Source organism: Phyllostomus hastatus, unplaced genomic scaffold (genome assembly GCF_019186645.2).
Source record: "Phyllostomus hastatus isolate PE091 unplaced genomic scaffold, TTU_PhHast_1.1 phas_contig_449, whole genome shotgun sequence".
NCBI lineage: Eukaryota > Metazoa > Chordata > Mammalia > Chiroptera > Phyllostomidae > Phyllostomus > Phyllostomus hastatus.
The window spans coordinates 1,202,858-1,229,213 of NW_025333882.1; the positions used below are offsets into that span (position 1 = coordinate 1,202,858).

At 34.1% G+C, this 26,356-nt stretch overlaps 1 protein-coding gene across 1 annotated transcript in view; it reads left to right on the forward strand.

Moving 5' to 3' along the window:
* Window positions 1–26,356, forward strand: part of SNTG1 (syntrophin gamma 1) — a 782,410-nt gene that overhangs the window by 645,048 nt on the left and 111,006 nt on the right. Inside the window, exon 15 of the mRNA XM_045845038.1 lies at window positions 24,600–24,716. Coding sequence (XP_045700994.1) covers window positions 24,600–24,716 — 117 coding nt within the window. The remainder of the gene's footprint in view (window positions 1–24,599; window positions 24,717–26,356) is intronic.

Consider the following 26,356-nt stretch of genomic DNA (forward strand, 5'->3'; position numbering starts at 1 on the left):
TTGGAAGTCTATTTCCTTTGCAGTATTGGGGAAGTTTTCCTTCATTATTTGTTCAAATAAATGTTCAATTTCTTGATCCTCCTCTTCTCCTTCTGGTATCCCTATAGTTCAGATGTTGGAATGTTTAAAGATGCCCTGGAGGTTCCTAAGCCCATCCTCATTTTTTAAAAATTCTTATTTCTTCATTCTTTTGTGTATTTTAAGGTTTTATTTATTGATTTATTTTTAGAGAGGGAAGGGAGGGGGGAAGAGAGAGAGAGAGAAACATCAATGTGTGGTTGCTGGAGGCCGTGGTCTGCAACCCAGGCATGTGCCTTGACTGGGAATTGAACCTGCGATGGTTTGGTTCACAGCCCGCACTCAATCCACTGAGCTACACCAGCCAGGGCTTTCATTCTTTTCTGTTTGATTGTTTCTTTCTTTCTTCTGGTCCACTACATTGATTTGAGTCCCAGTTTCCTTCCTATCACTATTGGTTCCCTTTACATTTTCCTTCATTTCCCTTACTATAGCCATCATTTTTTCATCTAATTTGTGACCAAATTCAATCAATTCTGTGAGCATCCTGATCACCAGTGCTTTCAACTGTGCATCTGATAGGTTGGTTATCTCTTTGTCACTTAGTTGTATTTGTTTTGGAGCTTTGATCTGTTCTTCCTTTTGGGCCAATTTTTTTTTTGTCTCAACACACCTGTTATGTAGTGAAGGGCAGAGCCTTAGGTGCCCACCAGTGTGGGTCAACCCAGTCGCTGGGTTGTGACACTGTATGTGGGGCAGGGGTCTGAGAGGAAACAATGGTGCTTGCCCCACTCTCTGTCAGATTTCAGTCCCTTTTGCTGCTTCCCCCAAGAAAACTGGGTCTTTCTGATGCTGATTCCCATGTGGGTGGGTTTGTGTCTGTCCTGGGACCCTGGGGGGTCTCTCCAAAGAACTCTCCTTCTATGCTTGGAGTGTCTCCCAGCACCTCAACCCCCACAGGTGTTTTCAATTGGTGTTTTAAGGCTTTATTTCACCAAGCTGGGACCCTGGGTTGCACTTTCTGTCCTGCTCCCTAGTTTTGCCTGGTTTATCTGTCCATGAATGTGGGACCACCAGGTCTGCCAGCCGCTTTGCACGCTGAGCCTCACTCCACAATCTGCTGCCTCTCTGGGTCTGCCAGCCACCACCTGTGCTCCCAGGGTCCACCAGCTACTCCCTTGCACCCGGGGACCACCAGCCACTGCTTTTTTTGCTGCAACCACTCTGCCTAGCTACCCAACTCCACCCCTCCTACTGGTCTGGATGACTGTGTCTACTTTAACTCCTTGGTTGTTGGACTTCCATACAGTTCAATTTTCTGTCAGTACTGGGTTTTTGTTGTTGTTGTTTGTTTATTTCTAAATTTTTGTTGTCCTTATTTTGGCTGTGCAAGGAGGCACAGTGTGTCTACCCATGCCTTCATTTTGGCCAGAAGTCACATATCCGCTATCTTTTAAAAGGACCCTCTGTGTGAAATATTGATTTTCTAAGATTTTTGATAAAAGTTTGTATAATCACACATCTCATCTTTCTTCTCTGAGAAAATTTTAGAAACCATCCAACTCTTAGTATATTTGGCCATCTGGAGAAGCTGAGAATATTAAAAACCATTAAGCCTTGTTTTATTTGTACTTGATGGATTTTGCCAAATTTTTCCCTTCTTTGTCTCTTCATACATTTTACTATTTACAGTAAGAAGCAACCAAGCAGTACTTTCAACATTTTGCTTGAAAATCTCCATAGGTTTATAATACAGTTCATTTCTCACAGTTTTTGCTTTCCAAATAACTACAAGAGACAATTCCATCAAGCTTGCTGCCAATACATATCAAGGATCTCCTTTCTTCCAGTTTTAAATAAAATACCAGTATGTATTTCTTTCTTCTGAGTCCTCACTGGCTTTTAGCATTCCTAAATCCAGATTTCTACTACAGTTCAAGTTGAATAAGTCTTGTTAATCAATGAATGTAATTTAGACTTGCTCTGTCATGTTACCCTAAAATGCTTCCAGACTTTACCCACTTCTCAGTTTTAAAGCTATTCTTATGTCTTAGATATTTGTAACAGCATTATTCTACTTCCAGTTTCAAAATCTCTGTTCATATTCTATTTTGACATAACAAATTATATAAACATAGTGACCTTATACAATACATACTTATTAATTCATAATTTCTGTTGATCAAGAGTCCAAGCTTAGCTTAGCTTGTTTCTCTACTCTGTGTCTCCCAGAACTGGAATCAAAGTTTGACCTCTGCTATTATCTCCTGTGAGGCTGGGGATTCTCTTTAAGAATTCAGTTCAGATATGGATGGGACTGATATCCTCCTTCTAAAGGCCACTTGCCTTTTCCTAATACATGACCCTATTCACAGCATGGCATTTTGCTTGTTGAAGGTCAACTGGCCTGTGTCCTGCTGTTTCCAGCCTCCTTTAAATGGCTTACTTGATTAAGCTCCTCCAGGATAATTTCCTTTTGATTAAATTTTGTCAGGTGATTAGATATTTTAATTATATGTACAATATCTTTTCACCTTCATGTAATATATAATTCAGTGTGAGTGGCATCTAGCCTATTCGGATTCCTCTCACACTCAAAAGAAGGGAATTATGAAAGGGTATGAGCCACCAGGTGTTATGGCAGCATTCACTTTTTAAAAACATTTTATTCTCTCTCACAGACTTATTAGACTTTCAGATACTCTAAGTAAGTCTTGGGTATTCTCTTAAAAACTTCTGCTTCATTACCAACTAAAGTCTCATGATAATCTAGACTTTAGTAATACTTGTGTGAATTGATTTCTTCATTTCCCACATTCATATAATGCCTGGCAAGATCAGGCACTCGATTGAATTCAGTGACAACTAGAAAAGGAAGAATTCATGTAAATTCATCATCTTCTCTTGGCATAAGTAAGACATTAAGTTTTGAGGAGATAATACTTCCTGATGCCTGAGCTAGGCCAGCATATTGTTATATCATAATAGTTTTAAATAATTATGATAAGGTTTCTACTATTGGAAAAATATTAAATAATCATAACAATGCTAATTTTTCTAATTATTATATTAGTCAAGATAAGTAAGCTACCATAACAAAGTCACAAATGTATAATGTCTGAAACAAAAGTTGTTTTATTTTTCTCACCTAACAGTCCAAGACAGGTGTTCCTAACAGGTAAGACAAGTTACCTCTACACTGTGATTCAGAAATTTATATTGTAACTTCACTATCTTCTATAGTTGTAGTATCAAAATTCATGCAGTTTGAAGAATAGGCTAGAGAAACCTAGTCTGGAAGTGGTACACATCCTTTCAGTTCATGTGCCATTGTTGAGTTCTAGTCACATGGTCAGACCTACCTAAAAAGATGTGTAAGAAATATAGCCCTTCTGGGTATCTAACTATATATTTCAACTTCATTTATTAAAATTATCTCTAAACCTCAGCATTTTGTTTTTACTTGCTTGGGACTCAGGTGTCTTATAATGAGTAAAAGGATATTTTGTTTTTTATATAATTGTTTTTAATACTATAAAATATTTAAAGTTATTTTTAGGAATTCTTGAATTTAATTTCCTCATTTGACTGAGAGAAAGAACCCAAAAGATTAATTTAATTCTCTCCTGTTATTTCTACAAGATAACTTTTCATAGGTTGATGGCCTGATGTGAATAAATCATCCTTATTTTCAAGGAGCTTAAAATATGTTTGGTTAAATCATTTGTTTAAGGTTATAAAGCAAGTAAATTTTAGACACAAGCTTAGGATACAAGATTCATAAATCTTATTTCACTACAGTATTTAAAATAGTCTTTAGGCTTTAGCACATTTTCTGAACTCATTGATTCTTGAATTCATTTCAAAAATGTTGTAACAATATTATGAATAGTGGCCATCAAAATGGGTCCATATTTTAATCTCTGGAATCTATAAACAGATTACCTTTCATGCAAAAAGAGACTTTTCAGATATAATTTTTGTTGAGGACATTGAGATAGAGACATCAATTATCCTGTATTACCTAAGTGCACCTATTTAAACCACATAACTTCTTAAAAACAAACAAACAAAAAATATTTCAGGATAAGGTGAGTGAAGAAAGAGAGAGCAAGAGGGATATTAAGGCGATGATGTGACCATGGAAGCAGTGAAGAGATGCTCTTTTTCTAGCTTTGAGGAGTGAGGGAGAGGCATCATAAGATAAGCCCTTTCTGAAAATTGGACAATTTAATGATTTGGATTCTTCTCTAGAGCACCAGAAAAGAATGCAGACTACTCGCATCTTGATTTCAGCCCAGTGAGACTTGTTTCAGACTTCAGACCAAGAGAATTGTAATAAAATAAAGTTGAGCTGTTTTAAGTCATTAAATGTGTGGTAATTTTTATAGGTGCAACAAGAAACTAACATAGGTTTTGGTATTTGGAAGTGAAATGCCATTTTAAAGTACCAAATCTGTAATTATTTATAAGTGAGTGTAGATTCTAAGGTATCATATAACAATATTTATTTTTCTAATCTTATTTTTGCCATGATTTTTTTAGCTAAAAAATCAAGGAGTAGAATTCTAAGATTTAAAAAAAATTTTTTTACAGAATACTGTCAACTCCAACGGGAGTAGATAGGGCAGGATAGCAACTTTCTTGAGGTGTCTTAATAGAAAATGCCTTACAAAATATTTATATGTTCAGAACATGAAGAACAGCAGTTATTCTTAAGACCATGAATTATTCTTGAGAATTTTCTTGAGATTCTATCCCATCTCCACTATGGAAGAGGAAGTAACTATATTTTTCTCTCAGTAGACATTCTTTATAACGGAATAAAAGCCTCTTAAGTTTTTTAGTTTAGATACTATATTACCTCATTGAAAATTTGTTGTATAACTAAAATTTGAATTTAGAATAGCATGTGTGTGTTTTAATGGTAGCAGTTTTCCTGAACCAATAAATATCAGATATTTACAAATTCATAAATAATTATAATTTGTACAGATTATTCTGTCCATATCTAGATTCATAATTGATTCAATTCACTGAAGTTAGCAAAAATATCAATGTTATGCTAAAAAAGCTGAAAAAATGCTTACTACTGTTGTTTGTTTTTTAACTACCCAATAATTGGATTTTATATAACATTATTTCAATTGTGTAGAAATGTAACTATATTTGATATTGATGCAGATTCCATCCGGCAGGGTCTGTGTGCTGTGGCTGCAATGAAAAAATTCACATGGACTACAGAAGTCCTGTGGAGAAAAAAGGATAGCATGGCCGGTCTCTGTGTGAGAGAGAGGGTCCCAACCCCTGCCTGGACAAGCTGTTATTGCTTTTCTGGGTACATTACATCAAGAATGGTCCTCATTTACTATGCACAGGTTCACTGTAGGTAATTACATTTTACACATAACAAAGGAAAGAATGTTGCTAATTACTTCAAAGAGAGGAATGTTGTAGATCAAGGGGAAAAGTGGTTGAACTGCTTATACTCCATATTTGGGAGGTTTAGCACAGGTTTTAGAAAGTTACTTTAGAGATATGCAGTAAACATTTGCTGCCTCAATCCAGCGTGAAGGAGTTTTAGCAAAAGCAAGTCTCATTGCTGCCTAGGTATAGTGCAGGCCTGATTCCCCAGGAGAACCTATCTGTGGGCCTGGGTCTTATATGCCAGAAATCACCCCCCGCTGGCCTTTCTGAGTTGGGGCTGGGCTACATTTCCCACACCATGCAGAATGGTCCCCTATATGATATAAAGAAGATGATATTTATGTAAAAATAGAAATTATAAATATAGTAAATGGAAATGTAAGTTTAAAGTTTTATACAAGAATAAACTAGTTATCCTGTTAAAAATCTGTTAGTGAAAGAAATGCTTTTCAAAAGAAACAGTGAAATAGTGAAATATCACTATTGTGATATTTCAATGTCTTATTCATTTTCACAGTGGTGCTCCGGTCATTTGTCTTTTTCAGAATAATAAATTATGGACAATGCTTCACTAAGCTCTCTAAATTTTTAATATTTTTATTCTCTTCATATGCTTCTCTTATATGTAAAATGTATTGCATTTTTCTTCTTTGAAATTATATGTGAGAAAATAAAGTTGAGATGCCAAAATAGCAATGAAATGAAAATGAATTATAGGAAATGTGATTTGATTTTATTACTTGCATGTTAACTTTAAATATATATATTTTCACAAGGTACTGAAACATGTATTATTGATGCCAACAGAATCCTCTATCATTATGCTTATAATGCCTTCTTGACAGAGTTAATTAAATCTTTATTATAGCAATATAAATGTAAAAATATACTTATATTCAAAGAATGTATCAGTTAAATACCCTTGTCTGAGTATTTATAAACTGAAAGCTGTTAACTATTAGCAAGCTTAACTTTTAGTTTGCTTTTAGTATATAATGATGTTGCAAGACTTTTGATCTTTTCAACAAACTATTCTAATTACAGTTTATTTTTTCTATAGAGTTTATCAACAGAGACTTTTCTATCTGAAATCACTGTCTATTAAATTAGGTGACATACTCAATTTTACTTTGTTATGGCCAGTCTTCATGTTGTATTCTCATGTTTCAGTGGAGTGTTTTGGTTTTGTTTCTTGATCATTAAATTTCTTAGGTACTGTCATTCTTTCATTGTAGATTATAATATTTAATCTCTTTACCAAAATGAGTTTGACAATTTGCTTAAGAAGTTGATTTAGCAATATAAAAAATATTAAAAACTTAAGTAATAGTCATTTGTGGCACACACCGGCCAGCAGAATCTGTGTGTTGTGACTGAAGATAAGAATAAATGCACAAGCTACAGCAATCCTGTGGAGAAAAAGAGGATGGCCTGGCAACTTTCTCAAGGGGAGAGCACTTCTAAGTGCCTTGACCACTCTCTCAAGAGAAGAGCGCCCTGACCCTTGCCTAGACAAGTTTTTAATATTTATCTTGGGTTTTACATCAAAGAAGGATTTATTATCTATTCCATAGAATATTATTGTCTAAATTTTAGGTATAATCAAGGAAATGAAAATAACATGCAGAGGGGAAAGGTGATGAGCTGATTAGCTCTGTCCTTGGGAAAATTCACACAGGCTTTGGAAATTACCTTGAAGATAGATAATACACATTTGTTGTTTTAGACCAAGGTGATGGAGTTTTAGCAAGAGCAATTTGTAACAGTCTGTATGCATTTTCTAGGCCTGATTCCCATGGGAAAACTCTATTTGAAGGTCTGGCTCCTGCATGCCACCTTGCTTCTGTAGGTTTTCCATACAGAGCTGAATCACATTTGCCAGACCAAAACAAGTCACTCCCCCACATGCATTAATTACTTTGACTCATGAAAATATTAGCTGCATGAGGAATGAATTTAGACATCCCATATTGTGCAGTGCAAATATTTCCACAATTAGTCCTTCAATACTTCTTTCCATAGGAAAGAAGATATAGGAATGTACATGCTCTGCTATTGCTGTAAATGAACTTTCTGAGCTCCTAGCAATCACTATCACTCACTCAAACAGCTCTCACTTCTCTCTCCTTGCATCACTGCTTTCCCCTCCACTGAGTTTTTCTTATGACTACTCCATTCTCTGCTCAATTTTAGAGCAAACCTCATTAAAAGAGAGAGACTACACATTCAATGTGTTCACTTAGTCTCCATATATTCTCTCTTGAGCCCAACCCAATAACAATTTACTCCAAGGTTACAAATGAACACTGTCCTGCTACATCAATGATCAATTCTCAGTCCTCATTGTAACTGCATCATCAGTGCCATTAGACCCAGTTGATCATCCTCTTTACACTTGTCTCATGACATCAACATTGCTTGTTGTTTTCTCTTCTTCTCTGTCACTCCTATCATATGCTGCTCCAAGACTCTGTCTTTGAGCTCTTTCCCTCTTCCGTATATATTTATCCAGTTTCAAGGCTGCACTTTCAGTCTTAAATTGACAAATCAACATTCTACACAAGAATACTTGACCATTCCTAAGAACTCCATAATGCTTTAACAAATTTGTCTCTTTGAAATAATCGTAGCCTTAAAATGTGTAATACCACCATCTAGATTTTTCCCTCCAATGCTCATTTTTCTCACAACATTTTCCATCTCATAATGGTCATTTCTATTCTTCTGGATATAAAGGTTGAAAATCTTGTATCATCTTTAACTTCACTTTTTCTTTAACACCATATGTTGAATGAAATTCAATTTTCAGAATGTATTCTGAGTCCAACAACTTCCTAAAATCTCCTCTGCTGCCAATCTTTCTTAAACCTCTATTGTCTTTTCCTTAAGGCTTCTTTGATTCTTTTTTCACTTCTTTTTAATTGAGTGATATTACTCCCTGCTCTGACATAAATCAGATTTTATCTCTTTATTCAAATCCTCCAATGACTTACCATCTCACACAGAGCAAAGGCCAGAGTTCTTACAATGGCATACAAGTCTGCAAATCTGAGGACACATTCCATTCTATCTCACCATCAACTCTCCTCTCTAAATCATTTTTCTCTGACTATCTCAGCCTCACAATCCCCCCCAAATAGTCCTCTCAGGATCTTGCATTACTGTATTTATCTTTGTTAGTGCCCCTGCCTTAATTCCCTTCCTCCAGATAGATAGATATATGGACAACTTTCACTTCTGTTAAGTCTGTACTAAAATATTCCCTATGTGAGACTTTATGCAATTTCATCTAAAATTTCAGACACTTTGCAATACTTCCTATCTTCCTTTGCCTGTGTGTTTCTTTTTTTAAACTTTTTTTTTTCCTTAGGACTTCTGTATTCCTTTTTTAAAAAAATTTTAATTGTGTTTTTCCATTACCATTTAACCCTCTATATACACCCCACTCACAATCACCACACTGTTGTCCATGTCCATGAATCCTTTCTTCTCTTTGCTCAATCTCTCTGCCATCTTATGTCCCCCACCATCTTAGCTGTCATCCTGCTCTCTATCCATGAGTCTATCTCTATTTAGCTTGTTAGTTCACTTTGTTCATTAGATTCTACATATGGGTGAAATTATATGGTATTTGTCTTTTTCTGACTGGCTTATTTCACTTTGCATAATGTTCTCTAGGTCCATCCATACTGTTGCAAAGGGTAAAATTTTCTTCTTTTTTATGGTCACGTGGAATTCCATTGTGTAAATGTCTCATAGTTGTTTTATCCACTCATCTACTTATCCAGTAGTTTAGTCCACTCATATGAACACTTGGGCTATGCCCATATCTTAGCAATTGTAAATAACACTGCAGTGAATATGGGGTGCTTATATTCTTTCAAATTAGTGTTTTGGGTTTCCTCAGATATATTCCCAGAAGTGGGGTCATTGGGTAAAAGGCAGATCCATTTTTAATTTTGAGGTATCCCCATATTGCTTTCCACAGTAAACCATTTTCCCTAGGATTTCTATATTTAATATAGCTATATTTTACTTCTTTTTTATTCTCAATCATCCAAAGGAGAATCTAAATTATGTTATTACATTATATTTAATTTACTGCCATATCCTCAATGTTTGTAACAGTGGTTTGAATTAATTACTGTAAATTTTGTCTCAGTGAGGAGGAAAAATCTTCAGGTTACCAATCATCTGAAAATGTTATCTCTATATGCAGAGAGCTTAGATGCCATTATATTTGCAATATCTCTTTGCCAAACAACAACAAAAATCTTACATTTCACTATTTAGCTGTGAGTCAGTATGGCCTAGAATTATTTCACTTGTCAGAAAGTGATCAATATAAAATGAACAGTGTATTTCAGATAACATTGACACATGTTGCCAGAAAATAGCTATCATATTTCTTATCAGCACACTTGGCCCCTGCTGCCAAGGCTACCTGCCTTTTTGTGCTGACAGTGGTGTCTCTCTTTTCTTTCCTGATTGTCACTCTCCAATACACCCTGGCAAAGTGTCAAGCTGCTTAATTTCCATATCTTGAAAAATGCCTTTATAGCCAACCCTTTGTGGTGACAAATCAGAGTAATTGCCATGGTCCTCCATTTGAGGAGCTTTGTGCTGCTGAAGTAATTGCTGGCTCAGCAGTGGTTTTCAGGGAAGCAGCTGGCAAGAGGGAAAGGAGATGGTTTTCTACAGCTGATATAAAAATGACAATGGGTTCATTTGTAAATGTATAATCAACCTTGTACCCTTCTACTAAAAGTGAAGATTACTTTCTGCTTGTACCAGAGCTCTTAGGGAACATTTAGCTCATTCTGTAACTTCTCTTCCATTTTTAACTCTCTTAAATTCATTTTATCAAGATTTTTGTTAGAGAAACATTAACACAGCAAAAATCTTTTTATGCATTTATATTAGTGTGTGGCCAATCCATAATTCAAGTTCAGGGGTCCACAGAAAGGTTTCTCTCAAAGAGGTAGAGGAGCTGACATTATGGGAAAACACCAGTGAGGTACACAGTGGTAGCAGTGACTACATACTGTCACCTGTATAGGCATGTTTTTTTTTTGTCAGAAATCTCCGGTTAACATTATCAAAAGCAGACAAAGGGATTTGTTTGATACTTTTGATGTGGCTGTCTAAATGAATGGGAATCTAGGTATTTGGATGTTATCACATCTCCTCCCCTTTGATTTAAGGACTTGAGATTAATTCTGAAATTCTGTAAGTTGAGGAATACTGTGAGATGAGAGTACCACCAAACAAAGACTCCTTGGCAAATAATTTAATTGTTTTAATTATCTTGTTTTTTGTAGATATTTTAGATTGACATGGCTTTGAGAAACACCTGTTACTCCCCTGTAATTTTAGTTGCAATATTAAACTTCTGCCAATCATCTGTGTATATGCACACATACACGCACATGTGCACATGCACACACACAATGAGGTAGATAAATGGTCTGTTTCACTATAGAAATACAATTGATGGTTATGCTAGTTCTGTATACAGTGATTATTAATTAAGTTAATTCTGTGCTCCTCTTTTCAGCTGTATATAAACTTCTGGCAAATCCGTATATTGCATTGCAGTTTAAGTCATTCTGTCTTCATTTCTAGATATGTGTTTTATTATTTCACAATTTCCAGTTATCTGCTATAATTTATTACCTAGTCATCTAAATTTTGAATATACATTGAGCAAAGTGCTAATTTTAAAATTTGGGTCTCAAACCTCCAAAATCTGAATCTACAATGTGTTTTTCCCCTCTATTTTCTTTTAATCTCTTGCTATTCTGATTATATTTATTTTTGTCTCCTCATATGGCTTCTAAATAATGGTTAAAAAATAGACAGTGCTTGTAAAATTATAGATCCAATTTGAGGGTCAGAATGATCTTATCTTGCTTCAAGAGGAATTATTTTTATTTTATTAAAATAAAATCAGCTCTGGCTGGCGTAGCTCAGTGGACTGAGCTCGGGCTGGGAACTAAAGTGTCCCAGGTTCGATTCCCAGCCAGGGTACATTCCTGGGTTGCAGGCCATAACCCCCAGCAACCGCACATTGATGTCTGTCTGTCTGTCTGTCTGTCTCTCTCTCTCTCTCCCTCCCCCCTTCCCTCTCTAAAAATAAATAAATAAAATCTTTAAAAAAAATAAAAAATAAATAAAAATAAAATCAGAAGTACAGTTTAACTAGTCACTGTCAGTGTAAGAGGGTGCAGTCAGGGGGCTCCCAAAAGAAGGATTTGTAATGGGGTCCAGAACTCAGGGTGTCCAGGAAATATTAAAAATATGGGATGTGCTCACTCCCACAAGTCTGAGCTGGGGGATGAGATACATGGAGCAGGGCCATTGGGTTGTTTTGCATAGCAACAGTTTTGCAGATAACCTCTAGAACAGTCATTTGACATATCTATAACCTTTAACTGGTTTCACGGATATGTTAAATAGCTGTGGCCATGCTTTGAGTCAGGGAGAAGGGCGTGACTTCCACCCAAGATGTAACTGGGAGGCAACTCCCCCTGGTTACAGAGCCTGTGTGAGAGCTTGGAAATGATTGGCTTCACACCACTGAACAACACTTACTATAGAAGCCCAGAAAAGCTGGAAAAATGCAGGAGTGCTGACAGGTGTAGCCAATTGTGGGAGGAGTCAGAAATGGGGCTGCAGAGGAAGATTAGTGCTGGGATTTAAACCCAGGCGGCAGCCATGACAAGAATCACCACACAGCTTTAGCAGAGAATCACCACACAGCTTTGGCAGGGGAGAATCACGTGGTTTTTGGTCTCCCTTTGCCACACAGCTTAGGAAGCTGGAAAGCAAGATGTAGCAGTGATGCAGAGCTTTCTCTTAGCAGTTCGGAAGAACGCAGGACAGATGCTGCAGGAAGGAAAGGGGTGAAAGGACTCTTGCTGGTGGGCCATGAGAAGGTGCCATGTGGTTTTGGAATAAGAACTGCAGATCCTGAGGACACAGCTAATGGTGCTGGGAACCAAGGGAGGCCTACCAGCTGAACACAGATTACTGGGAAGAAGTGGGGGCTGCCTGAGCCATGGACTTCTATTTATTTTCCTGAAATATAGTACCCCAGACCGGGCAAAAGGGGAAAGGAAGGATTGTGTGTTTGTGGATGTTTTAAGGGACTTTGGAATTTTGATGAAGACATTAAGTCATTACTCTTAAGTCTGTATAACTTGAATAATTCCTTTCCTTTTCACCAATCTCTAACATGGAGAGCTATAATTCTGTGGCAAGGGGCAAAGTGAACCTAGTACAGGGGGGCCCCAGGAGAAGGGGGGCCCATTTGGTAACATTGTGCGACCCCTTCTCCGGTGGCCAATCAGGGAAAATCATGGGAGACCACATGTGCAGTAGCTTTAAAGTAATACATTTACTTGTACATGCACAGTAAAAGCCAGCCAAAACTAGCCAGGAAGGATCCACCCTGTAAGAATAGAGTCCCTCCAGCCTGTGAGGTTAATCTCTGCTTGGAGTTGGCCTACTCCCACACTCTCTTCTATAAACTCTGGGTATTCAGTTCAATTCTTTGTCCCAATCACCAAGAACCTGGTTACCTGTCCCACCTGAGACATCAGGACTGAGTGCTTATGAACTAGGCTACAGTCTTTATGATGTGTAGCTTATCACTCATTTATTTTTACTTATATGTTGCATCCCGCTGAGTCTTTCTGTTGGAGAGCTCTGAAATTGAACATGAGTTACATTCACCTTTGAATCTGCTGAGATTCACTCTGTCAACTCCTCTGTAGCTAGTTTACAGTGGACAAATGCCATGATGGAGGTGGCACTGATGTTGACTCATATCTCTGCACATTACCTTCCATTAGGACCTAGGCTGTTTCTGTGTTCCTTGGTTACACTGCAAAACCCCCTTTTTTAAAATACCATAATATTTAATTACATTTTTGTGGTGGCATTAGTTAATAAAATTATGGTTTTCAAGTGTTTCTATGATACATCAGTTTTATATTGGATTGCATGCCCACCACCCGAAATTGTTCTTCCATCACCATATACTTTACTTCCTTCACTCTTTACCATCTCACACTCCATTTTCCTATGGTTACCACCACATCATTGTCTGTGTCTATGAGTTTTTGTTTTTCTTGTTTGTTCATGTGTTGCTTTCTGTTTTATATCCCACATATGAGTTAACTCATATGGTTCTTGGCTTTTCCTGTCTGACTTATTTTGCTTAACATGATATTTTCAATATCTACTCATGTTGTCTCAAATAGCAATATTTCATCTTCTCTTATGGCTGAGTAATAGTCCATTGTATATATGTGGCACATCTTCTTTATCCAATCCTCTATCAAAGGACACTTTCATTGTTTCCATGTCTTAGCCACTGTGGATAATACTACAATGAACATAGGGAAGGATATATCTTTGCAAATAAGGGTTTCCTTCTAAAATGTTTTTATCTTCTTTATGAAATGTCTGTTTTATTTCAGCCAAATCTTCGACAAGCTGGTATCCCATTATTTCTTTTGGAAATACGCTGCTTATCAAGAATATATCATTTCTTTTTCATTTTTAAATACTAGAATAATTTCATTATGGTTTCTTCTATCATAAGTAAAACAAACAAATATTATTCTCAATAATTCACAGCATTACCAGATGTTAGGAGTATAACATAATTCGATGGTTTACTCCCTGATTTTAGGATAAGTATGTTCAAAATTAAGGAAACATTAACTTGAGTTTGATGATTTGTTAAATCACCGAGTGCTGGGCCCCAATGCCAAGATTTCTGATTCAATAGTCTGGGATATAGCATGAGAGTTTGCATTTTAGACAAGTTTCTAGGTGATACTGATGCTGACAGACCAAGGACCGAAGAACCACACTATCACAGGAAGATTAGATAAGTGTTCTGTCTTCACTTTGGCTAACAAAGTTAGAGCCAAACTTGTTGGCATATGTTAATAAATTCAAAGGATTTGGAGTGCTATCATTATTTTCCTGCAAGAATGTACCATTTACTTCAGTTTGTTACTTATTATAAATATATTGTTACATGCTATATTGCATCTTCTTAAGTAACCCTCTCTCCCATTTGCCCCCCCAAAACCTAAGGATGCATATATAAAAATAATCACTATTAACTCTTGACAATCCCAATAAAAATCTCAGCAAGTTACTTTGTGTAAATCTACAAACTAAATCTAAAGTTTATATGGAGAGGCAAAAGACCCAGAATGGCCAACATAATGTTTTAATTAATTTGGAGAACTGAAACTACTAGACTTTAAATCTTAGTATAAAGTTATATTAAACAAGGTGTTGTGGTATTGACAAAAGAATAGAGACACAGGTCAATGTTACAGAATAGAGAAACCAGAAATAAACCCACACAATTATTCATTAATCTTTAACAAAGGAATAAAGGCAATGCAATAGGGAAAAGATAGCCTTATAAACAAATGGTGTTGTAAAAACTGGGTATTTACTTGCAAAAAAAATCTAATCATATGCCTAACTTTCTTCACAAAAATTAACCAAAAATATAGATTGCAGATTAAAATGTAAAATCCTAAACTATAAAACTTCCAGAAGATAACACAGGTAAAAGTGTAAATTACCCTGGATAAGTTGATACATTTTAGATGCAGCACCTAAAGCATGATCTATGAAAGAAATTATTAAGTTAGACTTCATCCAAAATAAAAACAAACAAAACCTCTTTGTTTGGCAAAAGACAGTATCAATAGAAAAAGAAAACAAGCCAAAGATTGTGAAAAAATATTTGCAAAACAAATGTCTGGTAAAGGACTGTTATCTGATATATGCAAAGAACTCTTGAAACTTAAGGATTCCCCTCTGCCCTGCACCCCTCCCACCCACATTCTGCCCCCTTAGTTCATGTCCATGGGTCATGCAAATGGCTTCTACATTTCCTGTACTATTCTTCACCTTCCCTTGTCTATTTTGTAGCTATCATTTATGGTACTTATTCCCTGTACCTTTTCTTCCACTCTTCCCCTCCCCTCCCTGCTGATCAGCCTCCATGTGATCTCTGTTTTTGTGATTCTGTTGTTATTCTAGTTGTTCACTTAGTTTTTTGTTTTTGTTTTATTTCTCCTTAGGTTTGGTTATTAATGGTTGTGAGTTTGTTGTCAGTTTGTTTTACTATTTGTATTTTTATCCTCTTTTTCTTAGATAAGCCCCTTTAACATTTCATATAATAAGGGCTTGGTGATGATAAACTCCTTCTCTATGCTTTTAACCTAAATGAGTTGAAAATCTATATCCACACAAAAACCTGCCCACAAATGTTTATAGCATATTTATTTAGAATTACTAAAACTTGATAGCAACCAAAATCGTGTTCTGTAGGTGAATGTATACATAAAATGTGTTACATCTGAATATGAAATATCATTCAGTGCTCAAAAGAAATGTAGAACTAAGCCATGAAAAGACATAGAGGAATCTTAAATGTACATTATTAAGTAAAGGAAGTCAATGTGAAATGCTACAGACTGTTTCATCTCAGCAATATGTCATTCTGGAAAAAGTTAAATTGTAAAGATAGTTAAAAATCTGTGGTTGCTAAGGATTAAGGAGAGAAAAATTAATTGATGCACAGATGAGTTTTAAGACAGTGAAATTATTTTGTATGATACCATCATGGTGGATTCATGCCAATATATTTAAAAAAAAAACTATACCATGTGTAAACCAAGAGTGAACCATAACTCAGTATTGAATTTGGGTGGCACTCACCTGTCAATGTAGGATCATTAGTAGTAGCAAATGTATCACTCTTTTGGGAGATGTTGATAATAGAAAATCACACAAGCTATGTATGTATGGGTGCAGGAGTTCTATGTGAAATATCTGTGTCTTCCATCCAGTTCTGTACTGAACCTAAAATTGCTTGAAAGTAAAATACATTTTAGATGACATTGGGTGTATTCAGGGTGGTATGGCAATAGACATAAAATATATTTTAAAGAGTAGAATATATTTAAAATATAATAAATTTTTAAATAATAGAACATATAATAGATGTTATGAAGGAAGTGCTTTACATAGGATCCATGTTTTTATATAATTACACCAGTAGTTTAAAATAGACAAGTTTGCCCATATCAAAACCACTGTGAAATATCATATCATACTTGTTAGAATGGCTATCATCAAAAGGGAGATAACAATGTTGGTGAGGACATAAAGAAAAGGAAACACTTGTACACTGGTGGTGAGATTCTAAATTTGTTTAGCCACTGTGTGAAGCAGTATAGAGGTTCCTTTAAAAGTTAAAAATAAAACTGCCATATAATCCACGAATCCTACTTCTAAGTATGTATCCAAAGGAAATGTAAACTGCCAATCCATAAATATGAGGTACCTTTTTAACTATTTCTTATTTAATTTCCTTCACTAATGTTTTATAATTTTCAGTGTGCAAGTTTTTCATCTTTTTGATTAAGTGCATTCCTTAATATTTTATTATTATTGCTACTGTTGTGAATGAGATGTTTTCTCAATTTCATTTTTGGACAAAAGGAAAAAAAAGAAAATATAAGGAAAATCTTATTGACACTAGTCTGGGCAATATTTTTTTAGATATGATACCAAAAACATAGTCAACAAAGTAAAAAATAGGCATGTGGATTGAATCAATATAAAAGCTTCTGCACAGCAAAGAAAAAAAAAACAGAATGATAAAACCTCTGGAGTAGGAAAAAATATTTGCAAATCATATATTTAATAAAGTGTTAATATCCAAAATATATAAAGGACTAAAATAACAACAAAAAACAAATGACCCAATTAAAAAATTGGCAAAGGACCAGAATAGATATTTCTCAAAAGAAGATATACAATTAGCCAATAGGCATATGAAAAGATATTCACCATCATTAAAACATCAGGGACATGCAAAGCAAAGCCACAAGGAATATTACCTTACACCTGTTGGTGGGAATGTAAATCGGTATAGCCACTATGGAAAACAGTATGGAGATTTCTCAAAAAATAAAAAATAAAATTACCATATGATCCAGCAATCCCAATTCAGGATGTATACCATAAGAAAATAAAATCAATACTTCTAAGAGATATCTGTATTTCATTTTTATTGCAATATTATTCAGGATAGCCAAGATATAAAAAATGAATTGTGTCCATTGACATATGAATGGGTAAGGAAATTATACAAATATTTTTCAGTTTTAAAAAATGAAATTTTGTCATTTGGGACAACACGGATAAACCTGAAAGACATTATGCTAAGTAAAATAAGCCAGATAAAAGAAGACAAATACTCTATGATCTCATGTTTATGTGGAATTATATTTTAAAAAAAACAAATTGATCAAAGCAAAGTAAATGGTAGCTGCCAGGGGCTTGAAGGCTGAAGGAAATGGGGATGTTGGTCAAAGTGTACAAAGGTTCAGTAATGCAGAATAAATGAAGCTACGAAGTTCTAATGCACAGAATGATGACTATAGTTAATAATACTGTAGTGGGTTCTGGAAATGTAGAATGAGTTGATGCTAACTATGTGAGGTGCCTGAGATGTTAAGTAGGTTGATTATGGGAATTATTTCACAATGAATACATATATCAAAACATCATCTTTTTTTTTACATTTTAAGAAACTACCAATCTTTTCAAAAGTAGTTGTACTACCTAATCCTTCCAATAATGCATGCATGAGAATTGTACTTCCAGCAGGTACTCCCCAACCCGTGGTATGGCAGGTTAGTCATTTTAATTTGGGCTATTCTAATAGGTGTGTAGTGGTATCTCACTGTGGATTTAATTTGTGTTTCCCTAATACTAGTGGTGATTATCTGTTTATATGCTTATTTGCCATTTGTGTCTCTCCTTGGGGAAAGTGTCTGTTCAAATATTTTGCACATTTTAAAATTGTATTGCTTTGTATCCCATTGAGAGGTTTTTTTTTGTTTGTTTTTTGAGAGAGAGAGGGAGAGAAAAAAGTAAAAAAAAGAAAAGAAAAAACTAACTAAAAGCCTCTTGCTGACTTTGAACCCACCAAGCTGGTTCTGTTGGTCTTACTGGATGTTGCTGGGGGAGCAGGGCTGGGCTGTTTTTTTGTTTTTATTTTTTTCTTTGCCTTTCCTGTGGTTCTGCTTGGGCTCCAATATTCACAGGTGTCAGACCTCAAGCCCAAGCCCTCACAGTGCTGTGTGACCCCTACTGTCCATATGCTCCAGGCTGGCACATTTAATCCACCTCTTTGTGCCACCCTTTGCTGAGTCCCTGTGGTGCACCCCTCCTCCTTCTTTGCTGGTCTGGGCGCTGCGCATGTGCAAAGCCCCTTCAGGGCAGTTTAGCTCCTCTATTAAATTAAGTCTCTCTGGGACTGCTACCCCTCTGAGCCCCACAAACTGACAGTGTCCAGAGGGGAGGAGGGAGAAGGATAATAGGGGAAAACAAAGGTCCATCAAGGAATAAGTATAACGGACACATGGACAAAACCAAAAGGGGTAGGTTCGAGGGTAGGAGTCAGGGATGGGTAGGGTGGGTGGCCAAGGTAGGGTGAAAATGGAGACAACTGTACTTGAACAACAATAAAAAAAGAGAGAAAATATATATATACTTCTGTCCCTTTACAGGAAATGTTTACACTGAACTATAAAATTGACAAAAAAAGAAAAATAAAATAAATTTTTAGAGAAGGGGTAAGGGAGAGAGAAAAACATCACCCTTAAACCTAAAATATATACAATTTTTATTTGTCAAGTATGCCTCAATAAAGCTAGCAGCATTTCATTTGTGAACACTTAAGTTGAATATATTGCATAAGTTGAATAACCAAAATTTTCTTTATGAAATGCATCATTAATATGCTTATCTGTCTCTTTTTATTTCGTATTATTGTTATTTTCTCATTTTAAAATCTTTGTTTTTTAATATTTGGGATACTCAGTAATATCATTTATTTTTTAATTATAATTTTGTAACATAAAGATTGAGAAACTCACAAACTCTATAGCTTTTTATTTTAAAATTATTTTATATTTTTATACACAAATTCAAGTTAAAATGATTTTTTTCTGAAATCTACCATTTTTTTCACATAACATTGGGTAAAATCTTAAAATTATGGTTGATTTTAATGTTGGTAGTGAATATTCTTGTGTTGTTTCTGATCTTAAGGGGATACTTTCAACAATTAACCATTAAGTGAAGTGATGCAGTCATAGTTTTCATATAAATATCTTTACTTAGATTAAGAAGTTTTATTGTTATTTTTAGAGTCTTTGTTATGAATAATTGTTGGATTTCATTAAAAGTTTTTCTGCATTTTTAGAGATTTTACTAATTTTTAAAATATTTTTATTGTTCATTTGCAGTTTTCACTTAAAATTATTTTTATTAGTTTCAGGTGTACATCAGAGTGGCTAGACAATTTTAATCCTTCATTCTGCTTATGTGGGAAATTATATTGATGCTTTTAAATATCACTGGATTTATTTGATATATTTACATCTTTTGTATTTAAAATTATGATATGTAAATTTCCTTTTTCATCTGTCAGGTTTGTTGTTTAAGGTCATGTTGGCCTCACAAACATGCGGAATGATGTGGAGTGACCATTCTGTTATTCTCTTTTTTGAGGACTTTACAAATATTTGGTTTATTTTTTCTTAACTGTTAAGTAGAGAGAGCACTAAATTTTCTTTTTGAGATATTTTAAATTACAGATCAAATTGCTTAAATAAGTACAAGATTGCTCATTTTAAAAATTTCTTCTTGCATCTGTCCTGATATTTTTCTAGGAATTAATATATTTCATTAAAATTTTAAAATTAATTTGAAAAATTTTGTTTATAATATTTTAAATGATTATAATGTCCAAGGCCCTGATATTATGGATATTAGTAACTTTGACTTCTCCTGACATGAGCATTCATATTATAAAGTATCTATTAAATAATATTTTTGATCTTGATGAATATCCACTATATATTTCTATTTTATTAATGACTACATCTAATACTTTATTTTTCTTTTGCTTTGTTTTTGGAGCTCTCTCTCTCACTCTTTCTTTCTAAACTTGTCTTTCTCTCTTATCTTTTAACATTGGATTGGCCAAAAAGTTCATTCATTTTTTTCCTTAAAGTAAAAGACACATTTTTCATTTTCACCAATTACTTTATTGATTTGAATATTTTGAGTATGTTGTCTATTTCCCACTATTGGCTTTTAGTGGTTAGAGGACAGGGATGCTGTTAAACATCTTCCAATTCATAAGACAGCCCCACAAAGAATTATTTGGCAAAAATGTCAATAGTACCAAGAAACTTCCCAAACCACTTTTGACACATTCATTCTGTCACAGCACCTTCTCCATACTCTGTACAAATCTATTTTTTTATTTCAGCTGCATTTTCACCATTCTTCAAATTATATAACACACCCAAGATGTTGTGTATCTTCTTCAATCTTCAATATTAAAATAACTGCAAAAAATTACCAATTTTGATGTTTTTTAATGCATGCTGATATAAGAACTGTGCAATAACAATTTTTTTAATTAAGTTAAAGACAACCAAGCACTAAATGGACTTTTTGCCCAACCTGATATTTCCTAACTACTTGATTGAATTTCCCAAATTATTGACTCAAGGATTTTCAAATACATACACATAGATTAAAATTATAAGACTAACCATTGCTGAATCAAGTTTGCTGACAAATTTTCCTTGTCATTTAATTCAAGCCTTTTTTTAACTTCCTTTGTGATTTTTCTTTGACCTGTGGATATTTATTACTTAATTTCTAAATATTTGGAGCTAGGTATTATAGTTATCTTTAAATATTGCTCTCAAATTTAATTTTATTGATATTTAGGACATAGCATGTTATTATATGATGAAACTTATTTGAGACTACCTTTATCACCAAAAAACATAATGATTTCTTTCAGTTTCCAGTAAACTTTAAAAAAAGTGTACTCAGGTTTTGCTGTGTCTCTTGTCATAAAAGTCAATTAGGCAAATTTTATTTATAGTATTATAGGTATTATAGTTATCTTTAAATATTGCTCTCAAATTTAATTCTATTGATATTTAGGACATAGCATATTATTATATGATGAAACTTATTTGAGACTACCTTTATCACCAAAAAACATAATGATTTCTTTCAGTTTCCAGTAAACTTTAAAAAAAGTGTATTCAGGTTTTGCTGTGTCTCTTGTCGTAAAAGTCAATTAGGCAAATTTTATTAATTATATTGTTTAAAATTTGCACAATTTGGTGGATATTTTACTCTTATTTGATTATGTATTTATTGAATTGTACTAAACCCTCCTTCCATGATTATCAATTTGTTCATTTATTTTATTGCTGTTCTGACATTTTGTTATTTATAGCTTTTAAATTTAGGTTATCAGATACATGAAATGTAAGCATTACAATGAATTTTTTAGATTTGACACTGCATCATTATGAAAGTTTCCTCTTTATTTCTAGTAATAATTCTTGCCTTAAGTCTACATTTTCTAATATTGCTAGGCCTGTTTATTTTTGTTTGCAGTTTTTTTGGTATAATTTTTTCATTTCTTTCTTTACAAACTTTCTATTACCTTAGATGTGCCTTATACAAACAGAATATAGGGTTTGTGCATGTGTGCTAGTGAAAAAGCCTATAGAACACAATTATTCTATTTACATATAGTATGATTATTACCATATTTTGGTTATATTTTATAACCTTAATACATATTATATGTTTATTGTAACATTTTTATATATTATACTGTTTTATTAGTTGTTTCCTTTTATTTCTTTTACATTTTCTTTTGAATAAGTATTGTTTAGTATTTGTGTTTTTCCCATTTATTGTGAAGTTTTATAATTTTCACTAAGTCATCTTTCTCTTCAACTTCTAATAATTTTTAAATATATAGTTTTATTTTCTAACATGATAAATATTAAAAATATAACCATATTATAAAAGAACCAAGGTATTCGAGAATGCAATTCCAAAGGTTCAGAACTGCTGCTTATTTTCTTATACACTTTGGCAAAGAGATTACTTTAGGGATTATCATTGCCACTGAAATAGTTCTTTAGATATTACAAAATGTAGACTACTAAATCATAATGTTAAATATTACATAATTTTCCCATACAGTGCAGGACCTTATATATCTTAACTAAAACTGTGTCCTACTGAATTTTAATGATTGTGTCATGCTAAAATTATTAATAAATTTACACAAATATTTTCAAACCTTTGTCTACCTTTTCTCTCTGAAGCATTTGATTTTTTCTTTAGTGCATATTTTTTAATGCTAAATCAACATGTTACAGAAGTATAAATTTTCATCTTCAACTTAAAAGAGAATTTTGCTCTGGATGGGGCTCTGGGATGGCAGTTATTATTTCATACCTTGATGTTTATGTTCCACAATATTTTGCATTGTATTGTTTCTGTTGAGAATTCAGTTATCAGTCTAACTGTACTTTCTGCAAATATGTGGTGGAAAATATATTCTCCCAGGTGTCTCTACCACATAGACTGAGGTAAGAGATAAGAGAAATGACATAATACATTTTAAGCATGTAATACTCATTTAATAAATGTTTGTGTACATGTTTGACCTTCACAGCAAACAACTGATGGGAAGATGAGTAACTGTATAATTTTTTTTGGAAATTGATCCATGTAAATTTAAGAGCTAGAAGGAAAAGAGTTTTCACTGTCATTTGATATATGAATAACACTTGAACAAACTTGACTCATTTACATCTTGGTGACTAAACCAAGAGAGGCACAGGGGAGATGTAGTATACCACACTTGTAATATCATCAAGTATCTCTCTTTGACTTATCTCCTTACCCATTTGAATATTTTATCCTGGTATCACATTCCCAGATAATAACATTTCACTATAATAGGTGGGAAAATAGGAAAATAGGTGGTGTAAGTCATTCAATTCTATAACAATATTTTCTTACTATAAAGGGTACAAAGTGGGAGACACAGTTCATGTCAAGTTGAATTGCAAAAACAAATAAACACTAGATAAGTGCTGTTGGAAACAGATTATAAATTATTATTATTATTTTGTTTGTTTTTTTTGTTTTGCCAATATTTTAATATTAAAACTATCTAAAGCTTTACATATGTTTACATTAGTGTCATTTAAAGGAAAATTCCTTGCTTTCTAAAATTTTCTTCATAGGATGAACACAGATTTTTTTAAATATATTTTATTGATTATGCTATTATAGTCCTCCCATTTCCCCTCCTTTATTCCCCTTCACCCTGCAGACTATTTCGGACATGCATTCCACCATTTAGTTCACGTGTATGGGTTGTAAATATAAGTTCTTTGGCTTCTACATTTCCTAGATTATTCTTAAACTCCCCCTGTCTATTTTCTACCTATCATTTATGCTACTTATTCCTTGTACCTTCTCCCCTTTTCTACTCCTCCACCTCCCCAGCTAATAACCCTCCATGTGATCTCCATTTCTGTGATTCTGTTCCTGTTCTAGTAGGTTGCTTAGTTTGTTTTGTTTTTGCATTTTTTTTAGGCTCAGTTGTTGACAGTTGTGAGATTGTTGTCATTTTACTATTCGTAATTTTGATTATCTTCTTTTTCTTAGATAAGTCCCTTTAACATTTCATATAATAAGGGCTTCATGATGATTAGCTCCTTTAACTTGACCTTGCCTAATCTGCCGGCTGATGCCTTATCCCGCCAGATCCTCCAGCCACCGCCTTGCCTTAAGTGTTCTTCCCTGGCTACCAGTCTCCGCCCCACATACCAATCTGGATGAATGTTTCTTCTTTAACTCCTCGGTTGTCTGTCTTCCCTACAGTTCAATTTTCTGTCAGTTCTGTGTTTTTTTGTTTTTTAAATTTGATGTCCTTCTTTTGTTTGTGCGAAGATGCACAGTATGTCTACCTATGCCTCTATCTTGGCCAGAAGTGGATCCAGATTATAAATTATTATGAGTGGCTCAAATATATGTATTGAAGCTAAAATTAGTTAATGTGCTTTTGCTTCAATTAATGTGATAAATTTATTAGAGTTAAGATATTACAAGATATGAAAAATAAACATAATATATCTGATATGAGACTTTATTGTCAGTAATTATATTCAATTTCCCTACAGATAGTCTACATGGGCTGGTGTGAAGTACGGGAACAGGACTCCCTTCAAGACTGTGCATACTCTCCAATATTTTTGGCTCTGAGGGGATCCTGTCTTTACAAGTTTCTAGCACCCCCAGTAAGTGTTTTTGTCAAACACTTTTATTTTTCCCATATTTTCACAACAGAGTGACATGAACTTAATAACAGCAAATTGCATGTTACTAATATATTTTTAAAATAAGATACAGAAAAAAAGAAAGATACAGAAAAATAGAAAACAGTCCAAATACTTTAGAATATTTAGTGTCTGGCAGAAGTAATGTCTGCTTGAGTGTGGTTTGTAGGGTAATAATATGAAAATAATAATTTATAGTTTTAATTTGAACATTTCATCTAAAATGTCATGTGATATGCTTTAGTGTGACATTATATTACAGAATTACATGCTTATGATTTTGTAATAAAAGATTTTGTGATAAAAAGAGGTGTTATTTGTGCCAGAGCCAGTATTTCACTAATTATGTAAGTTCTGGCATTAAACACTATTTCATAACCCTTGAAAAATCTAGAAATCTTCTACTTAGGCATTTATGACAGTCCAAATATGTTGATATGGCCCAGGTTTGTCTATACACCAAAGCAATAGTATTTTTGATATTCTATATGCAAGTCATTGGGCTTTGTACTAAATATATATAGGTATCTATTGAATTTAATGTATTGCTTTTTGAAAGATATACCTTACACAATAGTAGATTTTTGATAAATATTTATTGAAAATAAATATAAAATGCCACACCACTCACTTACAGGTCTAAAAATGGATTAGATCTTGGACTTATGTCTGACTTGCTGCTATTTTGAATGTCTATACAAATTTCTAAACATCAGGTAGGCAGGTAAAAAGCTATTAATATTTATAGTTTTACACATTACTACTCTGAATAATTTCTTATGCCTGGATAGATATATGGCTCAAACTTCAGTAAGTGAAACAACTTCATTGTAGTGTTTGATATCGTCATAATTTTCTAAAATATCTACATCTTAAAATGACTTCTAACATATATTACGTCATTTTTAAAAATTAAAGGTAGTACTGTCTAATATTTTTATTTGGAAGTTACTGGTGTTAAACATATAATATTTATATATAAAGAATATACACATTATTTAAAATATATAAAGATGTTGGGCAAATGGAGCTTGTTGCATATAATATGAGATATTTGCTTGAGGCAGCCACTAGCCAGCAGTGACTGTGAATGCTGTAGCTGCTCATGATATGAGAAAATATACACTCAGACTAACGAGTCCTATGGAGGAATAGGAATGGCATGGCCACTTTCTCTAGTGGAGAGCACCCTGAGTCGCTGCCTGAGTAGGCTTTTATTAAGAATACAGATACAGTTTGTTGATTACAGTCTGGCAGGGAAGATCAAAAAGAATAGATGTCTTTCAAAGGGCTGACAGAGCTCACACTGAGATTTTGGGCTGAGATTTGGGGGGTTTATCACTTAAAAGGCTACAGGACCTAAAAGGTTAGTTTCATTTCCTGCCCATGCCTTCATATTTTAATTCAAGAGCATCCTCCAGCAAGCAGGTCTCACAGGATCTTGCATATCCTATGCCCCAGGTCTAATTACCCCCGGGGTCTGCCGACTCTGGCTAGACTGTACCACCCCTGTTATTTCTGCAGGCCTGAGTCAGGCAGAGGAGACAAAGGCAGCCAGGAGACTTGGATTTCTCACAGCCAGAACAAAGACTCAGGCTTTG